The sequence below is a fragment of the Vigna angularis genome, chromosome 11, assembly GCF_016808095.1.
Source record: "Vigna angularis cultivar LongXiaoDou No.4 chromosome 11, ASM1680809v1, whole genome shotgun sequence".
In the NCBI taxonomy this organism is placed as follows: Eukaryota; Viridiplantae; Streptophyta; class Magnoliopsida; order Fabales; family Fabaceae; genus Vigna; species Vigna angularis.
In genome coordinates this window covers 26,559,476-26,572,902 of record NC_068980.1, presented here as the reverse complement: position 1 = coordinate 26,572,902, position 13,427 = coordinate 26,559,476, and the positions used below count along the sequence as shown (strand labels likewise).

Here is a 13,427-nt window from a genome sequence, read left to right as displayed (position 1 = left end):
ATTTTTTGATTTTTTTCCTAGTTTGTGTTAAGTCATTGTCATGCATGTTATAGTGTTACTTGACAATTCAATTTATTTTCTATAATTGAAATTTTGACTCCATTTAATACTAATTTTTTAGTGAAACAAGTTTGTTCTTTATCAAAATAAGACAAATTAATAATTAATCTTACATATTATATATATATATATTAAAATAATTTTTTATAGATTTTTATATAAATATATATATATATATATAGTAAAAATCCTATTTTAAACTTATATTTTTTTAATATAAAATAAGATTATAATTTTAAAAATTTAATATTTAAAATAATTTCAAAAAATGTATTTTACTTGATTAGCTTATTTATTTATAAATTTAGTGAGACAAATATATTTATATATTTTAAATTAATGTATAATAAATTTAAAATGTCATTGTCACATATTATGTGTCAGGTGACACAGCAATACATACAGGCTGACATATGATAGAAAAATTAAAAGAAAAAAAAATTTAAAAACCGTATAAGATGTGTATGTATACAATATTAATACCAATTTAATAAAAATGAATTAGTTGAATATTTTTAGAAATTAAAGAATTTAATTACTCATATAAGAATTACATATTTAATTGAGTTAATATTAAAAAAAATGAGAAGCAGAAACTCTCGTGACAGTATTCTTTACCATTAGATTCTTCTCTCAATCTATAGACACTGTTACGTTACTACTCTACATCATCATTGTATTTTTCTAATGAAAAAAAAAGGAAGTGAAAAAAAGAGGAGAGTGCAGAGAACCATGGCGAGCGACGGGAAAGAAGTACGTCAACAACTAAATATTTGTTTGGTCAGAATGTGAGAAAATAAAATTGAAATTTTAATGGATTTAGAAAGGACAAAAGGGTTATTTAAAACTCCGAAACAATGTCATCATCACGCACTGAAACAACGTCGTTTTATCATTTTTATTCAACTTATCTTTTCTTATTTCCTTAGTTTCGAAAACTGAGTTTTAATCCGTGGACGATTCTTTAATCTTTCTTTCCTCAAATTTTTTCTTCTTTTCTTCATTTTTATTTTCTGGTCTTCGGTGCAAATCTTGAATTCTATGCCCTAGTTTTCGCTCTCCGGTTCCTTCCCACAATGTCCAGCGACACCTCCTTCGCGGACCACAAGCTCTGCGGTTTCCTCTGTGCGGTTCTCACAGCCACTGACCGCGACTCCGATCCAGCCTTCGCTGAGCGCTGCGAAATCTTTAGCGACGGGGGTGAGGTCGGGTTCCGCTCCCAAACCGGCGTCGTTTTGTCTACGGTGGTGAATTCATCTCAATGCGGCGGCGGCGGCGGAGGAGGATCGAAAGCCAAGAGGACGCACAGCGTTGGGATGGTGAATGGGAGCATGAGCGTGGTTCACCAGCTCCATGCTATGGTCACTCGCAAGTGCGCGAAAGTTGACGCACGCGTGGTGTGCGTCGAGTCGCCTAGGGTTGTGTTGCTGGTTGACGTGTATCTTCCTATTCAAGTGTGGAGTGGCTGGCAGTTCCCGCGGTCGGGGGCAGTTGCCGCCGCCATTTTTCGCCATTTGAGGTTCTCATCTTCTCGCTTCGGAATTCCTTTGTGTTGTGTTCCAGAAATTGTTACTCGTTTAGTGCAATTTGGTTGTTAATAACTTTAGATTGTGTTAGAAAGTTACATGAACAATTTTGGCTAAGCTATGCATACGTAATGGTTAGAGATATGATCAAATTATAGTATACAAGTGAAGAGAAACCTTATTTTATAACTCAATTTTTGAGGTTGAGTTAGGTTGAAGTCAAATATAGGCTGAAACTATTATGAGAGTGGGTGTGACAAATAAATATAAATAAAAAATGAATCAGATGTTGAAACTGACAAATCAGGGAGAAGTTTATCACAAGTTGAATGGCACGTGTTGCCTCAATGAAGAGCCTGCAAAATCCTCCTCAGTGGCAGAGAAGATGCTTGTATCATCCATTCCTCTCAACTTCTCCTCATCGTATTTCTGTTACTGTAGCAACATTATTGTCACACTGAGAATGCTCTGTTTTCTTGGAAAACCCTGCTTTTCTGGAAAAATTGCACAATGGAAAATTTGTACAGGGAAAAAATGTAACGGAAGATCAGAAAGTTTTTTCATCATTCACTATTTTTTCTTTTTAAAATATTATTAGGAAAATATGTATTAATGTGTATCAAGAAAATGTGTATTAGGACCTTCCTTGGGGTAAACTTTTTGGTCAATATTGTGTAGTGAGGAAGAAGCAATTGGTCGGTGAGGAAAAGATTGAAGAAGTTGCCCTAAAAGATGAAAAATAAGAAGGAGATTTTTTAGCAATGCTACAACCCCCTTATTTATTGAACTGTGACATTTTATTCAGATTTTGCTGTAACTGAGGAACTTTCCCCTATTAGTTTCTTAACATCTGTAGGAACGACTCTACATTCTCCAACATCCTTCAAAGTTCTTGTCAATGATCTTCAATCAATAGTTCTCCTTTTAAGCACCTTGTCATAGTATTTACACTTTATTTTTCTTGCATTCTGAATAATTGAAACACAATGCTTCCATGCCACATCAATCTTCTCTCCATTACTAGATTTGGGGGTTTGCTTCCACCACTTGGATAAACTTTTTGGGTTTGTTGCCACTGATATTGTATTTAAAGCCATTTCATAATGACAGGGAACATTTGAAGCACCCCTTTGGCGAGCACCAACACATAGAGAAGATAGAACAACCCAAGAGTGCCCCAAAACTCCCCAACAGCCAAGCACCCTATAATGGAGATTCCACATCAATTGGAAACCAGAGAGGATTCTGAACATTCTGCTGTTTTTTTTTCAGACGAAATAAAAATTTTGATTATAGAAGTTGTTGCAAAAACCAAGGAAGCTTTTTTGAAGAAAAGAAGGTTGAATGTAATTAATGAAGACTAGGAAGAAAATAGAGGGTTTGAAGAAAGACAACAAATGTTGGGTTTTAAAGGAAAAGAAAGAGTTAGTAGTAGTAGACGAGAGTTCAAGCAACTATAAATCAAATGATTATAAGGTTGTAAAGAAGAAGTTGATGCTCAAGGTTTTACTTTTTTTTACCTGAGTGTCATTCCCTTCAACGTAATTAAAATCCAACTTTTGCCAAAAAATTGAAATGATTGGTAAATATGGAGTTTGCTATAAACCTCCATCTCATTATAATGTTAGAGAAGCTTTTGAAACAAGCAGTGGAAAAAGCTGACTTAATCCTTTAAGAATTTTGGGCAAGTGGAAGAAAACAAATTGCACAATTATGTCTAATGGGTGGATAGATGAAAAATGTGTTCTATTTGTAACTTTTTGGTGAATAGTCCTAAAGGGACTGTGTTTCTTTATTCATTTGATACTTAGAGCATCTAAAAGACAAAAGATAAAGTTTTTAGGGTGTTGTGGACTTTGTTAGAGAGGAAAATGTAGTGCAAGCAGTTCAATTTGTTAAAGAGAGGAAAAAGTGTTTTTGTTTGTAACTTTTTGGTGAGTAGTCCTAAAGGAACTATGTTTCTTTATTCAAGGGATACTAAGGAACTATGTTTCTTTATTCATGAGATACTAAGGAACTATGTTTCTTTATTCATGGAATATTGCAAACTATCACAAGCAAGAGAAAAGAATGTTAAGATGTTAGATAATATTGTGGAATTTGTGAGAGAGGAAAATGTAGTGCAGGTGAATGGTAATGCTTCAAATTTTAAGGCAGTTGGAGATTTGTTGATGAAAAAAGCAGCATTTGTATTGGACTCCATGTGCTGCCAATAACTTTGATTTGATTTTTGAAAAGAATTTGAAAGTTCATCAAGTTACTATCAAAAAGGTAAGAATGATCAACAGCTACATTTATGTAAAACAATGTTAATTAGCTTGTTGAAGTAGTTCACAAAAGGAAGAGACTTGATAAGACCGGATATGACTATATTTGTAGCGACTTATGATTTTGGCCTGTCTTCATGAATTGAAAATACCATTGTTGATCATGTTTAGCTTTGAAGAGTGGAAAACAAGCAAATTTTGATCTTCACATGAGGGGAGAAAAGTTGAAAATATAGTATTGGATAGTTGGTTTTGGAAGAATGTAACCACATACCTCAAAGTTGGTACCCCTCTTATGGTGACCCTAATATTGGTGGATTCAAATATAAAACCCGCAATGGTTTGCAAATATGAAGAGATAAATTGTGCAAAAGAGAAGATTAAGTACTACTTTAATAATACTATGAAAAGGTAAAAATTCTTTGGAATTTAATTACTTATTTGTAAATTATTTCTAATACAGGATAGTTGGTATTGAAAGTAGTTATGAAGCTGTTTGGAAAATCATTGATGAAAGGTGGAAAGATCAACTTCACAAGCCTTTGCATGCAACTATTACCGCAAAAAGGAAGGTTAAACATATCGGTATTTGATTTAGACAATAAGAAGATTTAAAAAAGCAATACCAAAAAGGTATCAAATAGAAGACGGGTTGTATTCTAGATCCTTCTGTTTCATATATGGATTCTTTCTTTGCCTATTACCTCAACACCTATTTCCAATATGAACCTGGCATGATGATTCTGAGGTGAAAGAGGATTTGTATGCATGGAAATATTGGTTAAAGGATGTTGCATAAAGAAAAAGAAATTAGTTTGCAGCTTGCTGATTTTCATTATGTTAGAGGACTTTCTTTCATGGAACATGCGAGGGATTGTAGGAAAGTGTTGCCTCTTGGAAAATGGTGGGAGATGTCTTGGGATAGAACTTCAAAGTTATAGTGGTTTGCTATTTGAGTTGAGTTTGACTTTAGCTCTTTTGGGTGTGAGCATAATTGGAGCTTATTTGAAATAGTCATTGAAGTTATTTATAATTTATAGTTTTCTGTATTTGGTTTATATATTTACCGAATTTGATATTTATTATACATTCATAGAAAGAGAAGTAATTGTTTCTATCAGAAAAAGATGAATGGTTTGGTTTATGTGATGTATAACTTGAAATTGAAAAATAAGCTAATTAGAAAATTTGATGCTCTTTTGTTTGATGATATTGAGTCTGATGATGTCTCTGTCTAGTTATTTAATTGGTATATGAGTTTAAGAATCTATGCTGTCATTGTATGAACTTATTTATTTGGTGTGCTTTTATACTTATATAGTAGTCATGTACTATTGAATGTAGTTATTTTACTATTGTGGAATTATTTTTTAACTATTTTGCTTAATTATCGTGTTGAACTATTGCATTAATTTGCTATTTATGGATACTACTTTTTTTTTTCATGTAAAGTAACTTATGAGTTTATGAAGCTCTTATGGAGCTCTCACAAGTTTACATAAATTCTAACCTTTGTCAAACTTAATACCTTCTCTATTAAACTCACCAGTTATATTCTCATAATTTTGTAATAATAATTTAAATTGACTAATCTATTGCCTTCATTTTCCTGTGTAATATACTTTACACATGTTGTTGACTTTTTAGTTTGCTAACAGTTAGAAATGTTTGCAGCTGTGATTGGGATGAGCGAAGTTCAATGCTTTCATATCCAGACTATTGTAGGAAGACTCATGGAGCAAATGAGAGTAATTGGAACCTTTCTGATTGTCATGTACTTTGTTGCAAGCTCCATCCCCATGTTAGCAGTTCTTCAAGGAAAAGCCTATTTGAACTTCATGAACTTTTCAAGACACTACCTGGCGTAGGAAAACAACGGATGTTTAATAGCTCCAAAATAATTCCTATGGATCACTCATGCAGATGGGGCATTTGGGAGTTATCTGATGATATTTTAACAAAAATTTTATCTTCCCTGGACCCAATGGACCTCACTAGGGTTTCTGAAACGTGTCATCATCTAAGATCATTGGCTGCTTCTGTAATGCCTTGTACAAAGTTAAATCTGTTTCCTCATCAGCTGACAGCTGTTGAGTGGATGTTGCATCGTGAGCGAAATGCTGAGCTTTCGCCACACCCTTTATATGCATTTCTCTCAACTGAAGATGGTTTTAATTTCCATGTAAATACCGTTTCTGGTGAAATTGTCACTGGGGAAGCTCCCACCATCAGGGATTTTCGAGGAGGAATGTTTTGTGATGAACCTGGTTTGGGTAAGACTGTAACTGCACTCTCTCTTATTATGAAGACACGAGGTACATTGGCAGATCCACCAGATGAGGCACAAGTTGTCTGGTGTCAACATAATGGTAATCAGAAATGTGGTTATTATGAGATCAGTGGTAATAACATAACTGGTTGTTCTGCATTGGGTAAAAGGAACGTGAGCCAATATATCAGTAGAACTAATGATAACCATGAATACTCCTCCAAAAAAGCCAGAATGTCAAATCCTGACCAACACATGATTAAACTTCAGAGTTCATGTTCCATGGAAGTAAACAAATCACCTGTGGAGGCACGGTTTAAGGAATCTATGCATTCAAATCAGTATACTAGGAGTTTGAGCCGTATAAAGAAAAATCTATGCTTCACAAACGAAGAGGAAGCTATAATATCCAAGGAAAGAGAAACTGAAGGATTAATTAAAGCAAATCATGCCTCAGATGTTACACCTCATTTATCTCAAAAGAAGCTGCCTGGGAAGCCTGAAGGTGATCCTTTTGAGTACAGTGATACATGGATTCAGTGTGATGCTTGTCACAAGTGGCGAAAGCTGGCAGACAATAGTATGGCTAGTTCTAGTGCAGCATGGTTTTGTAGTATGAACCCTGACCCTCTTTATCAAAGTTGTAGTGTCCCTGAACAACATTTTCGTTCTACATCTAGGATAACATACTTGCCAGGGTTTCACTTAAAAGGAACTCATGGTGGTGACAGACAAAATGTTTCTTTTTTCACCAGCGTGCTTAAGGAGCACTACTCACTGATAAATTCTCAGACGAAAAAAGCCCTGGCCTGGTTGGCTAAAATTTCAACAGACAAGCTAGCAGCTATGGAAACAAATGGAATAAGAGGTCCTATTTTAAACACGTGTACTGCATCTGGCAGACATTTTAATGCCTTCCACAAAGTATTTCAAGCATTTGGCCTCTTAAAGAGAGTAGACAAAGGTGTGTGCAAGTGGTTCTATCCTCAACATCTTAACAATTTGACTTTTGATGTGGCTGCCCTTGGCATGGCACTCCGTGAGCCTATAGATTTTGTTAGGTTATACTTGTCAAGGGCTACCCTGGTAGTTGTTCCAGCAAACTTGGTTGATCATTGGAAAACACAAATAGAAAAGCATGTGAGGCCTGGTCAATTGCGGATTTATGTTTGGACTGATCACAGGAAGCCATCTGTGCATTGTCTTGCATGGGATTACGACATTGTCATAACCACTTTTAGTCGTCTGAGTGCTGAGTGGGGCCCTCGTAAGAGGAGTGTTTTGATGCAAGTACATTGGTTTCGGGTAATTTTAGATGAGGGGCACACTCTTGGGTCTAGCCTAAACTTAACAAACAAGTTGCAAATGGCCATTTCATTGATAGCTTCTAATCGATGGATACTAACAGGAACTCCTACACCTAACACTCCTAACAGCCAACTTCCACATCTGCAAACATTGCTAAGGTTCCTTCATGAAGAATCTTATGGACTGAATCAAAAGTCATGGGAAGCTGGTGTGCTCAGGCCATTTGAAGCAGAAATGGAGGAAGGAAGGTCTCGTCTGTTAGATCTGCTTCACAAATGCATGATTAGTGCTAGAAAGACAGATTTACAAAGCATCCCACCATGCATCAAGAAAGTTGTTTATCTGGATTTTAATGAGGAGCATGCTAGAAGTTACAATGAATTGGTAATCACTGTAAGGCGTAATATATTGATGGCTGATTGGAATGATCCCTCACATGTTGAGAGTCTACTGAATCCAAAGCAGTGGAAGTTTCGTAGGGCAACTATAAAAAATGTCAGGCTTTCGTGCTGTGTTGCTGGACATATTAAGGTTACACATGCTGGTGAAGATATTCAAGAAACAATGGATATGTTAGTACAAAGTGGTCTGGATCCTACTTCTGGAGAGTATACCTCCATAAGATGTAATCTCTTGTATGGTGGTCACTGTGTCAGGTAGTACCCAGGTTTTGTATTTTCTTGTATCTTTTTTTTTTGTCTGGTTGTTGCTGCTTATTAATCTTTTCTTTCTAAATAAATTGTGAAGGTGCAAGGAATGGTGCCGCCTTCCGGTCATTACACCATGTCGGCATTTGTTGTGCCTTGATTGTGTTTCTATTGACCATACGAAGTGTACTTGTCCTGGCTGCAGTAAATTGTATGAGATGCAAAGTAGACTTCCCCGACCTGAAAATCCTAATCCAAAGTGGCCTGTACCCAAAGATCTTATTGAGCTACAACCGTCGTATAAGCAGGCATGGTTTATGAAGCGCTCAGTTGGCATTCACATTCATCTTTTCCTTCCATTTTTCTGTTTTACAAAGCTAATATGCAATGTTGATTGTTGAACCCAGGATAATTGGGATCCAGATTGGCAATCTACATCTAGTACTAAAGTCTCCTATCTTGTCCAGAAGTTGAAAGCCTTGCAAGGAACCAACGAAGAGACCAGCTTCTGTGCAGACAATAACAATGATGAGATGCCTATTGAGAATAGTTTCTCTGTGCATAGAAGTGATGATAAATTAGCATTTCAAAAATGTTTGAAGAGCGGCACAAAAACCAATTCTAACCTTGAGAAAGTTCTTATATTTTCTCAATTTCTTGAGCATATACATGTCATCGAACAGCAGGTGCATTGCTGTGTATTGTCTTTTGTGAAGTGTTTCTATTTTACTTTTTTGGCATTTGTGGATGCTTTTGCAAATGATCTCACTATTAAATTGGACTTGTTTCTCTTTGGCAGTTAGCTATTGCTGGTATCAAATATGCTGGAATGTATAGCCCAATGCATTCCAGCAACAAGGTATAGTGTTGGAATTCTTGGTTGTTGTTTCTGAAAATTTTAGTTTACTTTTGGTTTCTGACCTTTGGTTAATTTAACTTTTCCTTTTTCAGAAGAAGTCTTTAGCCACGTTCCAGCATGATTCAAGTTGTATGGCGCTTCTAATGGATGGAAGTGCTGCATTGGGTCTGGACTTGAGTTTTGTTACGCATGTATTTCTAATGGAGCCAATTTGGGACAGAAGGTTAATACATCTGACTATTCTAATTTACAAACATGGAATATTTTTTTATTGGCTGAGAAATAAATTGATATTCTAACGTCATGAGCATGTTAAAGTTTTGTGAACTTTTTTGCCATAAATGGTTTAGTCATTTAAAATTGTGGTCCAGGGTGTGCTTAATTTACATTATCTGTCAATACTGAATTTTCTGTTTTGGAATTCAACTTGCCAACTGTAGCCATGGCGATGCATAAAGTGATTGACAGTGAATCTTTTGGTTTACCAATTTGTTGGATCTTTCTACTTTGACTCAAATTGGAATGTTTATCCAATTTCATTATCTTCTGACTTGAACAAAATCTTGTCAGTATGGAGGAGCAAGTAATTAGTCGTGCTCATCGAATGGGTGCTTCTCGTCCTATTCATGTTGAAACACTAGCAATGCATGGTACAATTGAAGAGCAAATGCTAGGCTTTTTACAGGTGAATCTCTATAAATTGTACTTGACGCCATTTTATTTGAGTGTAATACCTTAACCTTAGATGATAGGTCTTTCTGAATGTGTTGTTTGTTTATGTTGTCCTTCATATTTGTTGCCGAAAATTTTCTCCGCAGTTGCTTTTGTTTAGATTTTATTATTATTGAAAGGATTGCTTGTCATTGTGTATCTTGTACACATGTGAGTGTACTCTTATTTATAATGGAGAATATATAGTAGTGACGAACAAATTCAAGAACTACTAATGAGAAGTATTTTCTAAGTTATTTCCCTATTTGATGCGATCAAATCATATTTCCTTATTTAATGTAATTAAATCATATTTTTAACATTCCCTTTCAAGTTGGAACATATGTTTCATATGAGACAAGCTTGTGATAAATATCATCAACATGAGACTCCTTGAGAGACTTAGCAAGCAGATAAGCCAGTTTGTTGTTGGAGCTGACAAAGTCAAGCTTCATGCATCAATTTGGAGCAGGTGTGAAGGTCATATGCTAAGGAGCTGGTGGCACATGGCAGCTGTTGGCCATGTGTTGAACAGCATAGTGGTTGTCAGAGAAGGGTAAACTTTGATGATAGGGTTGTGTTAAAGGTCAGGGGACACAACAGCTGTTGAAGAGCAAAAATGCTTAGAGGGCATGGTGGCTGTTAAAGAGAAGAAATATTCATAGGACGTGGTGGCTGTTGGAGAGAAAAAGTTGCGAGGAAGATGTGGTGATTGCAGAAGATAAAAAATGGTACGAGGATGTGACGATTGTCGGAGAGCAAAAGTGCTTGGAAGGTGTGACTACTACTGTGTAGCAAAAATGCTCAGAGCATGCGGTGGCTGCCAGAGAGCAAAATATGCTCGGTGGCTGCTGGAAAGTGAAAATGTTGCAGCGGGTATTGTTTACCTGAAAGAGAAAGTCACAGTGGCAGAGACAGGGCCATTGCCTCTAGGGAAAAAGGTCATGGCTTATCAAGGGATCAGTGACTAAAATGGTCATGGATGATACTATATTGGAAAGATTGCTTATCGTTGTTTATCTTGTACTCGTGTGAGTAGTCTTATTTATAATGAAGAAGAGATACAATAATAAGGAACAAAATTAATAACTAGTGTTGCAAAACATTTTCTCAGATATTTCCATAGTTTATGTGATCATATCATATTTTCCAATTTAATGTAATTAAATTATATCTTCAGCAATTATTATTTATGTTTCAATTTCTTGATGTTTAACTAGGAAGCTGATAAATGTAGAAGATCGCCAATTAAGGATGTTGCCGACTCTGAGGATGATGGCGGGGGACGAGGATATAAATCATTGCATGATTTTGCGGAAAGCAGTTATCTATTGAAACTAAGATCTGTGTATACTAATTCAGAATGTCCAGAAGGTTTGTTCATAGTGTTTTCCCCATATCTGTTAGGAAATATGGATTCAGCAGAAAGATGAGTGATATTGCATTTTGACTTCTGTTCCTTAACTCTTTGTTTGAAATTTTGACAGGAAACAAAAGGTGAAAGGGTTATGACTATGTTCGGAAAAACTAAGAATTGTTTAGTAAAATTAATTATTGAAGTACTAGTAAATGTAAGGTAACATGAGTTATATGATGAATTTTTCGTGTGTTCTATTTTTGTTTTATAGACAAACATGTTAGGTTATTATTATCATTTTAGATTAGCCTAATGGCGTCATGTTATTCATTTAGCATGTCTTAACTATAGAGTAGGATAAAGTTTTTGTTGTTGGTTTTTAAGGTAAAATATTTTTTTAAAGTTAATAGTGTAATACCCAAGAATTAGTAAAAAGAGAACATTTAATAATTAAAATAATAACTAAAAAAATAGTTAAATTTGAACAATTAAGAGACCTAGGGTAAAAAGTAAGTATATTAAAATAGAAAGAATATAAGTGGAAGGAAAAAATAGCTACAGGCTTATGTAAATTATATGCTATTTGAAGTAGTTTAGGGTAGCTATAAGCTTTTGTAGGAAACTTGTTTACCAAATACCTTAATTTGGTCCATGAAAGTTTATAAGGTTACTAGTTAGACTGGAATAATTAAATGCAACTTGCATTTCTCACTCTGTAGATTAGGACTTCTAGAAGAGAAAAGTATAAAGAAAAAATAAAACTTTTCTACAAATTAAAATTATCTTATGTATTAACTAATTCGGAGAATCTTTCGTATAATTTATATAAGATTTTTATTCTTAACTTGCATAAGTCATTTTTTTTCTTGGTAGAAGTCATTCTGGATAAGCTTGTCCAAATATACTCTTAATAAGTTCAATGAAATATTGTATGTCCGAGCTCTATAATCACCATGTTGAAACTTACTGCATGCTCTGACCTATAGATAACCTCCACTCTCTAAACTTACCCTCACCAATTTGTACGGTTTTTTAACTGCATTTAATATATGTACTTTGGATTTAAATGAAATCTTCTCTTTTTATCTACTAACTTTATTATTTTTGTATAAAGATTTAATTAGAATGTATTGAGTTGCACTGTCTTCCAATATGAATTGCCGCATGGTTTCTAATTGGTTCCCAATGTAAAATCCTTATAGTAACAATGTATTTAAGTTACGCTCTTATGATAATATATATTTTTCTGTTTCTACTGCAGGTGTTTTGATTGATCAACATCAAGCAAGTTCTAACTAATTTGCGTAGAGCAGGTTTTGTGGACATTTGCCCCTGAATATGGTTTCACTTTCTGGATATAGTCTTAGAAATGCTCATCTAATGAAATATGGTGCTGCATTCAAAAGCGTGGAAACCATTCTTTTTGTAAAATATATCATGGAGCTCTTCACAACGCCACTTCTGTTTGCCAGTGATTAATGAAAAACTGGAAGATTCCTGTGTATTCTTTTGTAGAGGATTGAGTCCAGTCGATTTGATGTGATCTTGGTGGCAGTTTGGAGTCAATAATTAAATTTAAATCGATTGTTTTGGTTATTGGAAAATGCAATGTTCTTTTCCCCTCTGACCTCGGCAAATGTCATGTATTTATGTCTATATCCATTTCATTACATGCAGGTAATTATGTAATTATTAGTGAATAAAAAATTCAAGATACATTAGAAAAGGGTTTCCGTTCATTTTGATTTTATGTTATTTGGAGTTTTTAATCAATTTTTATGAGTATGTTCACTTTGATTTACTTTGTGGATAATTAGGAATATTTACTTATATAATTTTTAGTTTAATTCGTCATCATACAATTATTTATAGGGATCAAAAGATTATATAATTTCTAGTTTAATTCGTCATCATATTATTATTTATTTGGATCAAAAGATAATAGTAGATAGTAGATAGAAAAACGAATAAAGATAAAGAAAAAAAATGGATGGCAAACAAATCCTCGATCAAATTTAGCTATGGTACCAGCGTTCATTATCTGAATTTACCTTATATCTATATATATCTATTTTGTTATTTGTTAGATATTTGTTTAAAAAATAACTGATTCTTTTTAAACACACGGTAATTCATGCATACTTATAAATTTATTTAAATCTTTTGAAAAAATTATACAAAAAGGAAAATGAAATACGGGAAGAGTTTTTCTTATTTTTTTGTAAAGGATTGAATCTAGTTCATTTGAGTTGATTTTGTTGCAGTTTGGACTCAATAATTTGAATTTAAATTGACCATTTTGTAAATCGACCATTTTGGTTAATGGAAAATACAATGTTTTTCACCATCTTTAGTCTTAGCAAATGTCACATCATATACCATAATTATGTGCAGGTAATTATGTAATTATTAGTAAATAAAAA

The 13,427-nt window shown here is 34.3% G+C and overlaps 1 protein-coding gene across 5 annotated transcripts; it reads left to right on the top strand.

Annotated features, from left to right (window-relative positions):
• Positions 1-963: 963 nt before the first annotated feature.
• LOC108333898 (F-box protein At3g54460) lies at positions 964-12,801 on the top strand. 5 transcript variants are annotated; one of them, XM_052870353.1, is made up of 10 exons: positions 970-1,579; positions 5,528-8,086; positions 8,178-8,385; positions 8,485-8,763; positions 8,877-8,936; positions 9,029-9,159; positions 9,507-9,621; positions 10,868-11,021; positions 11,135-11,218; positions 12,266-12,801. In XM_052870353.1, the coding sequence occupies exons 1-9, from the start codon at positions 1,137-1,139 to the stop codon at positions 11,146-11,148; spliced, it is 3,963 nt and encodes a 1,320-aa protein (XP_052726313.1). In that variant the 5' UTR covers positions 970-1,136; the 3' UTR covers positions 11,149-11,218; positions 12,266-12,801. The 5 variants fall into 5 exon arrangements, with proteins under 5 accessions (XP_017424885.1, XP_052726313.1, XP_052726312.1 ...); XM_052870352.1 differs by having other exon boundaries at positions 11,135-11,223; XM_017569394.2 differs by lacking the exon at positions 11,135-11,218 and having other exon boundaries at positions 972-1,579.
• The last annotated feature ends 626 nt before the right edge of the window (positions 12,802-13,427 follow it).

Coding starts and splice junctions, on each gene's coding strand:
- LOC108333898 (XM_017569394.2), top strand. CDS start 1,137: ATGTCCAGCGACACCTCCTTCGCGGACCACAAGCTCTGCGGTTTCCTC. Junction 9,622..10,867: donor AAATGCTAGGCTTTTTACAG/GTGAATCTCTAT, acceptor ATGTTTAACTAG/GAAGCTGATAAATGTAGAAG. Junction 11,022..12,265: donor TAATTCAGAATGTCCAGAAG/GTTTGTTCATAG, acceptor TTTCTACTGCAG/GTGTTTTGATTGATCAACAT.